The following is a 10,524-nucleotide window of genomic DNA, read 5'->3' as shown; positions in this document are numbered from 1 at the left end:
TTTGGAATCATAACACAAGCACCATTCAGTTCCAGGAAAGGTAGCCTGGGCCAGCCTTTTGTAAGTCACTTGTATCAGGCCATGTGCCTTTGGGCTGAGTATCTTGATAGTATGTCTGGTTTTCTTGTGTAGTTAAAATGCTACAGCCCATTTATCTCACAGTGTGTGGGGCGGTGGGGATGGTGGTGATTATTGAAAGTGAAGGATGGTGAAGTAGTGATGCAAGATTACAACTAAGATGGATCATTGAGGAGATATGCAAATATAAGGGTTTCAGCCAGGCAGCCATGGCTTTATTGTCATTTTAACCCTGGGTGCTCTTTTGCCACTCTATCTTCTGGCCATATTTCCAACAGGAAATGAACAGAGAGAAAGAGAGAGCAGTAAAATCCAGAGAAACACCACAAATCCATAGCAGTTGTTTGTATTGCTGTAATGGAGCATATTGTTAAAAGCATAATGAAGAGTTGTGAGTATGGAGGGTTTTAAAATTTTGTCTGCTTTGATGAAAACGTCTTGCTGTACATTCAGAAAAATCTACATGCTGGTGGATATTTAAATCACAATTGTTATTATGGATTATCTGGACCAGCCTCATTCATTTCATATGGGTAAATAATATCTCCAGTGTACTAATTTGTGCACAATAGCTGCTTGGGTACTTTCATAGTTAGCTTTTTTTAGATTGCTTGAGATCTTTCAAGAATATTTTCTTTTCTTGCCTTCATTGCAGCTGAGTTAAAGCTGCATTGACAGCAAAGACTGTCAGGAAAATGTGTACTGCTTTTTGGATCCATGCCTAGCAAAGTTAATGGAAATTAGCTACTGCAAAACCCTGAAAGGGTTCAGTGTTTGTCTAAACTGTTTCTGTCTTAAACTGCTCCCTTATACCTTATAAATGGCTAAACGTTTTAATGGTGTATACTACTGGTAACTTGCATTGTTTAACACAGAGCACTTTTATAGAGGGTAATGTACTATATGTGACAGTGTTATTTATTATTTTTAGTAGCTATATTCATTTTTTTTAAAAAAAGAGGTGCAGAGCTTTTTTAGCTATTCATGTTGTTTTAGTCATACTGCTTTGGGTTTTAAAACAGGCAGACTTTACAAACTTAGTGGGTCTGATCAGTACCTTGCTGGAAAATGCAGTCCAACTGTCAAATGGGTTAGCCATCTTTAACTCTTTCTACAGCTTTAGCAGATTTGTTTCCCTTTCTTAATTAAAACTGGGGTTTTTTTTAGAGTTGACAAATAAGTTTGATAGACAAAGGAAGAGCAAAAGGTAGATCTGATGATAGACTATGCTCTATTTGAGCTGCATCTTAATCAGAATTAATTAGCATTATGTAAGAAGAGGGTAGGTTTGGTGAGTCAAGAAAGAAGTTCAAGCTAGCATGGTCATAACTTCTCCTTATTTAAGCTTTGTTGTTAACATGGATTTTTCTCTGTGTGTGTACACTTAGGCATTCTGAAAAAGCATGCATTTTTCTAATGTGGAACCACACATTCAAACTATGTCAGGAAGACACAAACTTAAGATGTCCCATACATGTGTGTGAACAGAATGAGAATGTATTGGAAGTCTTTGGGCAGCTTTGGAGATTCAAAGTAGTAGAAAGAGAAGAAGTTGTTTTACTAAGTAATTGTCAATGTCTGTGAATATTTATATAATTATGTTATATTCTCTACCCTTCTCCTGTGATGCCCTACTTTTCATCCAGAATTTTCAGAGAAAAATGTCAGTCTCTGTTTTCATACATGACTGTTTTCATAGTGTTGTGTGGAAAATTGACTATTCCTCTAGTTATCACACATACAACCTTATACAGGGTACTTTTCCTTAAACCTTATCTGTTCCCATTTTTGTGCTGACTCAGACTGACTCATATACTAGATATAGTTCTGACTGGGACTAACATTGTCAGAGATTTTGCTTTGCAGTAATGTGTTGAAATTGTATTTTTATGCTTGTAGCTGTCATTTATTTGAAGATTTGTCATTTTATAATCTAGCAGTTGAAACATTTGATGCTTACAGAACTAGCATTTTAATTGTCTAGAAATGGATTTTTGGGTCTGCTTTGAGCATGTGTTTATGTTGTTTCAGGTATGTGAGCATGAGTTCTGGTCTGGCTGTGGCTATTAAAGATTAATGACTGCTTTTTTTTTTTTCTTCCTTGATGCTGCAGTCACAAGACTTTGTTTTCTGCAACGTCACCATTTATGTCATGAAGGCTGAGCAGCTTCTGATACTTTCCTTAGTCTCAATGCCCTGGCAAATGCTTATCACTTCACATGAAGCATTCATTCTTCTGCAAATTCAAGCACAATGTGCAGAGGCTTTCAGCCTGAGGCCATGCTGAACCCGATATTTTTCCTTGTGCAGTAATGAGACAATATTTCCTTGTGATGTGCTATAATGCTCTTTAAAATTTCTTCTAGCAACTGAATATTGCAGGAAGCTAAAACATTCTTACCCTTCTTTCACTGTCTTCTTGCAATCTCCGTACTGCACTCATGCTTCAAGTGATAACATAAAATATAGACTGCGAAAAATGTAAACTAGTATATGGTGGAGAGAGAGATCCACTTTATGTATATCATTAGAACAACAGTACCAAAGCCTTTACAGCCTATAATTACACTTCTGAAACATGAGCAGTAATAGTTGCACTGAAAAAAAAATATGGGATTGCATCTGTATGTCAATCTTTTTTTTTTTTACATAGATGTATCTATTAAGAGTCATTGCTATAACCAGTTCTGATCTGACTCTAGAATCTTTCAGTGATGTCTTATTAATCAGCCAAAGGATTAATGACTTCTGAAGTTGTTTGATGCTGTTTGTTGTGTACTGAAGTGCTTTACTCCCTATTGGAACATATTGGGTAATATTATCCATCCTAGAAGCATGTGGTCACTGTTTGCATCCATTGGCAAAAATTCATTAAAGAGAGCATTTAGTAAGAAAAAGGTTAAGACATTGAATGTATAGAACTCTGTCCAGTTCTGGGCTCCCCACAAAAGAGACATGGACGTACTGGAGTGTGTCCAGGCAAGGGACTGATAGTAAAGGGACTGAAACCTCTGCAATAAGAGGAGAAGCTGAGAGAGCTCGTACTGTTCAGCCTGGAGAAGAGAAAACTCAGAAGAATCTTATCAAAGTGTATAAATACCTAATTGTAGGAGGGAAGAAATCAAAGGCAAACTCTACTCAGTGGTATTCAGTGACAGGACAAAAGGCAGTGAACACAGACTGAAATGCAAGAAATTCCATCTAAATATAAAACATCTTTCTCGCTGTGAGGAGTTGCCCAGTGAGGTTGTGTAGTCTTCATCACTGGAGATATTCAAAACCCAACCAGACGCAGTCCTGAGCAGCCTGCTCTAGCTGACTCTGCTTTGAGAACCTTTCTAGGTAACCTCCAGAGGGCCCTTCCAACCACAACTATCATTCAACATCACTTCTTATTATTCAGACTTAAATGGCATTGGTGAGAGGTTCTGCTAGATATTTTAAAATATTTGGTATCTGTTCCATAAGAATTTGAACTTCTGTATAAAAGTTGCTTGTCGTAACCAGAATGTCTTTTTCTAATGTTGCTTACAAATTTGCAAGGTATTGTTAACTTCATCTGCACCTTTTGTTTTGCCCCTCAGGAACGTTTCTTCTCACCAAGAATTTGTCGTCGACTTCATGCTGTCCTGGCATCTGTTAGCACTTCAATGTTGATTTTATCAAATCTAATATTTCTTGGAGGAAATCAAGTTGGAAAAATCTACTGGAACCGGATCTTTATGGAAGGCAAGTTTATTTTTATGTGCTTTCTAGATAACAGAACTTTCCAAATATTGCCTTGGATGGGCTGAGCCAGGTTCTCTTAGTGCACTAACTGGGAGGAACTTTTCTTCTGTTCCTGTTCAAAACCATCAAAAATCCATCTGACAAAACCCAAATAAGTGTACAGGCTGCATGAAGACAGAGGAGCATTGCATTTCTCCCATGAAGTCTAGAAAGAGAGTTATCAGGCTTCTCTGCCAGTGAAATCACTGAAGATCAAGTAAGAAATGTGTGACAGCTCAGCCAGGTTGGACTTTTTCCCCCACTCTGCATTTCATATACATCAGTAAGAACAGGTGTAATAAAGCCAGCGCCATGCATTCTGTGGAAGGTTGGATGATGAGATCTGCATAATACGGCATAATCGAGCAATTAATGGTTTTTTTTAATGTCAGGGTAAGGACCTGCTACCTATTGAGGACAAGATTGAGGGCAGGGGAACTTGGGTGACAGTATCAGCCTGTGGTGTTGCTGAATAAGCCGTATGCGATGTCATGCTGTGAGCTGACTCAGGAGACAAATTGAGCTTTAATTTTTTTTCCAGAGCTCAGTGTAAGCAGGACCAGTTTTCTTTTTAAGTTCTTATTGCTGCCAGAGCCCCACATTTTCAAATAAAGGTCTTGAAGAGGAATGTTTCTTCCTCATGAGGGAAGTACTGATAGGCTTCTGTGCCTAGAAGTGCTCTCCTACAAAGAACACCACTGTCTATTGCTCCTTCATGCAGTGTTTTCTCTTGTTCCTTGCAATGGTTTAGAGGTCAGCTCTGGAGTTCCAAGGTCCAACTTAAGCATCCCAAAATAGTGAAACTCTTAAAGAGTAAGTTATGTACATGAATTGAATGATTTGTCTTCTGGGCTTAAGGAAAAAAGCATTCTAGCAGCTTTGAGAAAGGTACATTTTTAGCATAAAGTACATTGAAGCTTTTTCTTAATACTGGGCAGGGAAGATGGAGTGAAATATTTTCTCATGTTTGGGTTTTGCTCTTAAAGCATAAAATACTTGTTTTCTGTTTTCTTCAAAGGCTTCATTTTCTCTTAGGTTATTTTCTTCCAGTTAGTTGGCTAATAGTTTGAGTAGATAAAAGTAGCTGAGGGAAAAATTTGGAAGTAAAGTTGGCCATCACTTATTATCTTAAAAAAAAAAGGCAACAGTCCATTACAGGTTTACAGCTTCATGCAAATTCTTTTCTTAATGCAATTTGTGTATTACAAATGGAGAAAGTATGCCTTGCTCCTCAGAAGGGTTAGCAGGTTGCAAAATGCTGGGGTTTGCAACCAGTGAAGGACAGTGTTCTATCAAGAAGGACAGTATTTAATTAAACCAGATCAATTATTGATTGTTTTTCTAGGTTTGGTTTGGTGGCATTTTTGAAGTAGTTCTCTGATCTATTGCTCCTACACTGGAATACATAGAGTTTCTTCAGTATTAAGTACCAGGCATCCAGAACAGGGTTAGCAAATTAATTTAGTCATTTGAATCTCAGTGTTTAGGTTCATATGCCTGTATGACTGTGAGCGTATTCTTTAACTGCATTATGGTTCTGACATCTCACGTGTACAAATTGAAACATTCACTAAGATTTTATTGGTCCTGCTCAATCATGGTTTTCTTACCGTGGAACAAATGGGGCAACAGCTCTGGTGTGATGCAAGCAATATAAAGTTCACAAGAATGAAGATTTTCTGTTGTTCATTATGATGTTGAAGAGCTTTGAGTAAAACAGATGTTGACCTTCTATCAATGTCTTGTGAAGTGTAGTGAAGAAATCTAGCAAGGGACCCTCAGACCTCTTCTGTACATAATATCCAAATCCGTGTCCTTGCACTTGGTAGACAAAGCAATGTTATAATGTCCAGTACATTACTGAGATCTGCTATATATGTATCTAGTTGCTTTGAGTCAATAATTGTTAGCTTTAGGTTAAGAAGAAAGAACATATATTGTGACTTTCAGGTTAAAATATTAAAAATAATATTCTTAGCAATTTAAAGGCTTTTTGATCTCTTTGAAATTCATCTTAGTTTAGGAAATCTAAGCGGGATTTTGCACCACTCTAAAACCAAAGAGTAGATATTTGCATTTGGAAGACATCTCTACAGTCTTAGCAAACCCAGGCAGCGGGACTTGAGATTGGTTGACTGAGGTGGCAGAAGACTCTACAGCAATAGTGTAACATAAAATCCCTCTGAGGTGAGAAATAGAGAGCTGTGGAAACAAAGCTGACCACTTGCACATCAGCTGCAAAGAATAGTTAGTTCCTTTCCTTTGTTCAAATCCCACAGAATTTTGTCGACAAAGATTTGTACATGTATGGATTGGAAGAAAATAGGAGAATAGATGTGTGTTTCATGGTGTGTAAATGTAACTGGCATTTGTAGATCACTAACAAAACTAGTTAAGAACATAGTTTCGTAGATTCATAGTATGTTAAGGGGTTGGAATGGACCTTAGAGATCATCTAGTCCCAACCTCCTCTGCCCTGGGCAGGGTCATCTCTCACTAAGACCAGGTTGCTCAAGGTTTCATCCGCCCTGGCTTTGAACACTGCCAGGGTTGGGGCAGCCACAGCCCCCCTGGGCAACCTGTGCCAGTGTCTTACCACTCTCACACAAAAAATTGTATTCCTAATATCTAATCTAAATTTCTTTTAATTTATACCCATTACACCTTGTCTAACCACTAAAGTTTCTAATATAGAGTCCCTCTCTGGTTTCCCTGTAGGCCCCTTTGGATACCTGAAAGTTGTGATGAGGTCTCCAGGCAACCTTCTCTTCTCCAGGCTGAGCAGCCCCAACTTTTTCAGTCTGCTAAGATAACATATATACTAAACTCCAGGAATAAAATGCATCTCAGAGGAGAAATCAGATCTGTAGATTTAGGTGCAGCATTAAGTGTCGTGCATGGCATTTTCAGGTCTGGCAAGTAAGCGAACCTCAGAGTATCAGTATTTTAAAGCCCTAAATGCTCAGTGTATAACACTTTGTAGTCCTGTTGTATAATATCTGAAAGCAGTGCTTCAAGAGCAGCTTCCATTAGCATGAGTGTGACAATGATGCAAATTTAAACTGACAAGCTCTTAAAAGGAATTTTACTGCAGCTTAAGATGTATGAAATGCACTTCTAGTTTTGCTTTTTAGTTACTGAAAAGGATTTACTGTGTTCTTTTGCAAAGTCTGAGTATTATCAAAAGTCTGTACAGTTGTCTGAGAGTGGAGAGAAGAAAACATGGGTATGAAAGCAACTAAACCCCAGGGCCAGCACAGTCAGTGCAAGGAGAACCATGCAATTGAGGTACCTTTGCTATCAAAGCTTTGTAGATTGCTTTCTAGGAACAGGATTTAGATAAGGCTTCCCGGAGTTCTTTCTTGACTGATATTTGAATTGTTCTGCAGTGTTTTAGCAGTGCTTTTCACAGCCCTATACCACTAACAAGGGTAGTTGATATCTGACCACGTCAGGGAGCAGTATTTTTCGGCATTAATTTGCTTTCCTCTTGTGAAAGATAGATTAAATTTGTCTGGACTTAAAATTAATTTCTGTGTATCATTAAATTCACTGTTGTCGAAACTACGAGAGCAGAGGTTTATGTCTCTTATGTATGTTTGTTCTTAATTTCATTCTCAAACTGTTCAGACCAGTCTTAGTGCTAGTTTCTAAAACTTGACTTGGCCCCATAAGTTATTTGCAAAGAAAAAAAGTTCCTTTAGAGAAAGCATTTGCTTTGTCCCTTCTTTAATAAGAATTTTCTCATGAGAGACAGTGTCATTCTAATAGGAAAGTAGGAGAAATGTCTTCTACATAACAAACTGGTTTTAATCCTGTATTCAGAGTAATTATTCAGTACTTCAAAATGAGAATCTCCAGTGAGAGAGATTCTCTTTGGAAAGGCTCACTCCTGCAATCTGCATTGTGCAGTACTTCAGGTTAAGAGACTGAATTATTTTAGCAAGTATGGACAAAGGCATTAAGCTGGGCGGGGACACTGGTATATTGGGTGATAAAAGTATAAAATTTGTCCTGATCTCTCTGGTTTACAAGGAACAGAGTCCAGATCAATGAGGAAAGCACACAGTGTGTGTCAGGTGTATTTTACTTTGAATAGCTTGCTGAAAATTGGACAGCCATCATTTAGCTTAACTGAAAACCAGTACTTTAACTATCCAATTTACCTTGCTAAATTGTGAGAAGTGCCTTTCTTGAGGGCAGTTCATGCCACATATATCTATTTTAGCATGGGATGAGATGCATTGTCACTCTTCACTGCATTCAGGGACATTTTGTACAACCTAGTTTAGATTAGATTGGAGAACCTTTGAGAAGGGGTCTTTCTGTAGAAATCCAGCAAAGAGTGAATTTCGCCCTCAGTTAGAAATGATTTACTGCAGGAGTACAGAATGGTTGGCTGGGCAGAGGTTCTGCAATGAAGGATATCTGACTTCTACCAGATGGCAAACTTTGTGTATCAACAGCATCATACCACTTATAACAAAAATAGATCTTATGCCAAGATGCATTGACAGCAGTGAATAATACATGAATTAACCTCCTCTCCTGTGATATTCTGAAGGTTAAAGTTAAAATATGTCCAGCCTTGGTTGCTGCAGTTAAAAAAAGTAATAAGCTGACAATTAGAAAGAAGGAAATACAGCAACACGATAGGAATTCTAGGAGCCATGACTCTGAAACAGACAGCATTGTTTTGTTTGGAGAGGAAAGTATTGAGGGGAGAAAGATACATAAATGTTTCTGCAAATAAAATGTTGACAAGATATTCTGATCACCAGTGGGGTCAGGAGAAGAAGAAAACCTCTAAAATGCAGCAAGGAATTGGGCTTTGATGGTCCTTGTGGGTCCCTTCCAACTCAAATTATTCTATGATTCTATGACATTACTTAGGTAAGCTGTTGGATTGCCATCTTTGGAGGACAAAAATCTGTCAAGCAATGTAGAAAATAGTGATTTCATCATGACGTAAAAGGAACATCAAAATGATCTCCAGACCCATTCGAAGCCCTGTTTTCTCTTGGTGGCTCATCAGCAGATACAGCTGTTTATGGCAAAACTAAAACTTACTTCTCGATATCTAATATTTGTCCACTAATTGAGGATGGTGAAGCCTTTATGTTGCCTCTAGTTTTCCCTTCCAGCTTGCTTTGAAGTAAAATCAGGTTTTATGCTAATCAGAATTCGGTTATGTGGTTAATTTACAGGGAAAAGTTTTTCTCATCACCAATAGGTGATGGATTACCTGACCTACTTTATGGAGGCAGAAAGCCTTTGGACTTCTTCCCAGCAAGCTCAGATTGTGTTTCACAGGGCATCTTAGGCACTGATTTGCAAGTGGGAATTTCCATGATAATGACATACAAGAGTCAGAGCTTTGAGTGAACCAAAGAGTTTGGTGTAGAATGCCTAAATGTGGATTTTTTTGCTTCCTTTGGCAGAAACAGTAGACCATTATCTTATGATGCTAAATTAGAATGTTGCTGATTGGTAATGACACTGTATCACAGGATTGAAGATTATTCTAAGAATCTCTATTTGTTTAATTTTGTGTAAATCACTTAGTTGATGAATTGAGAATTGAAATGGTATTGGGATCTTTCAAGGCATCATGCTGAACTACTGTTACCTTTAGAAGTTTTGCCCTTGGTTTTGAAGACAGTGAAATTAGGTTGTTATTCTATGAAAAATCATTTGTATATTAGTGGTTGAGATGCCTTTTTACGTTCAACAACTAAACAATTTAAAAACTATGAGTAGATATCTAGCTATGAAGGGGTTTAAAGATGCAGGAGGAATGAAATCATGTAGCAAAGGAACTCACAGGAAGCTGCAAAACCTGTCAGCTGAGGTGTCCCTGTGACTGTGTGATACTTCCCTGTCTATTCTGTGCAACTCTTGCAAAGCCTTCATTCCAATTTCTTTGCAGCCTGAAGAAAAAGGAGGGGTGCTTCAATGGCTAACTGTTCAGAGTTGTCATCATTGGGGTTTTCAGGTGGACTTAGTTTTGGTTTGGAAGACTCTGTTGTCAAGTAGCTGGCATGTGGTCTTTCAGCATTCTTGTTCCTCCAGATTTTCACTGTGACTGAGAAATCCTGCTTGCTGCTGTTATGCAGAAACTTACTTGAGGTCATTTTTTCCAAAATTTCGGAACACTGTATTGATGGATTGCATAGTTTAGAGAAATACTGCATAATGGCAGGAATAGTACTGAAGACATGACATTTTTCCCAAATGATTCATTCCTCTTCATGCACAAAGGAAACTTGTTTTCACAATCATTTATGTGACCTTGCTTGGTGGGTGCAGTTCATTGGGATGTGAACTGGCGAAATACGAAGAAAAATTAATTTTGGTCTACAGTAATAATGAGGCAGTGATTTTTTTCCCATCTTCACCTCCCAAAGGATGACAGCAGTATAAAAGCAAATATTCACATGTTTTGAGGGGGATTTTCTTTAGAGTTGAAACAATAAAGAAAGTTCTGCCATTTTCTGTTGAATCATGTTGCTTTGAGCTTCTGTTCTGTGTGGAAATTGTTGGTGCATTGCTGTGTTTAAATTCAACTGTTGCTGTTGAATTTCAGCAGTTTACCATTTGTCTTTACAGTCTTAGGACCTGATCCTGCAATCATATCAATGCAGAAAGATTCTTCTATCTAGAAAGTCCCAGAACATG

The 10,524-nt window shown here is 38.0% G+C and overlaps 1 protein-coding gene across 1 annotated transcript in view; it reads left to right on the top strand.

The window, feature by feature from the left end:
- Positions 1 to 10,524, top strand: part of LOC103806941 (protein-cysteine N-palmitoyltransferase HHAT-like) — a gene marked incomplete at its 5' end in the record, with an annotated part of 77,035 nt that overhangs the window by 10,647 nt on the left and 55,864 nt on the right. The window contains one exon of the mRNA XM_009079655.1: positions 3,663 to 3,807. Within this exon, the coding sequence (XP_009077903.1) occupies positions 3,663 to 3,807 (145 nt within the window). The remainder of the gene's footprint in view (positions 1 to 3,662; positions 3,808 to 10,524) is intronic.

This window comes from Acanthisitta chloris, unplaced genomic scaffold (assembly GCF_000695815.1).
Source record: "Acanthisitta chloris isolate BGI_N310 unplaced genomic scaffold, ASM69581v1 scaffold2528, whole genome shotgun sequence".
Classification (NCBI taxonomy): domain Eukaryota; kingdom Metazoa; phylum Chordata; class Aves; order Passeriformes; family Acanthisittidae; genus Acanthisitta; species Acanthisitta chloris.
Note: the sequence above shows the minus strand (reverse complement) of the source record. Positions and strands in the feature narration are given on the sequence as shown.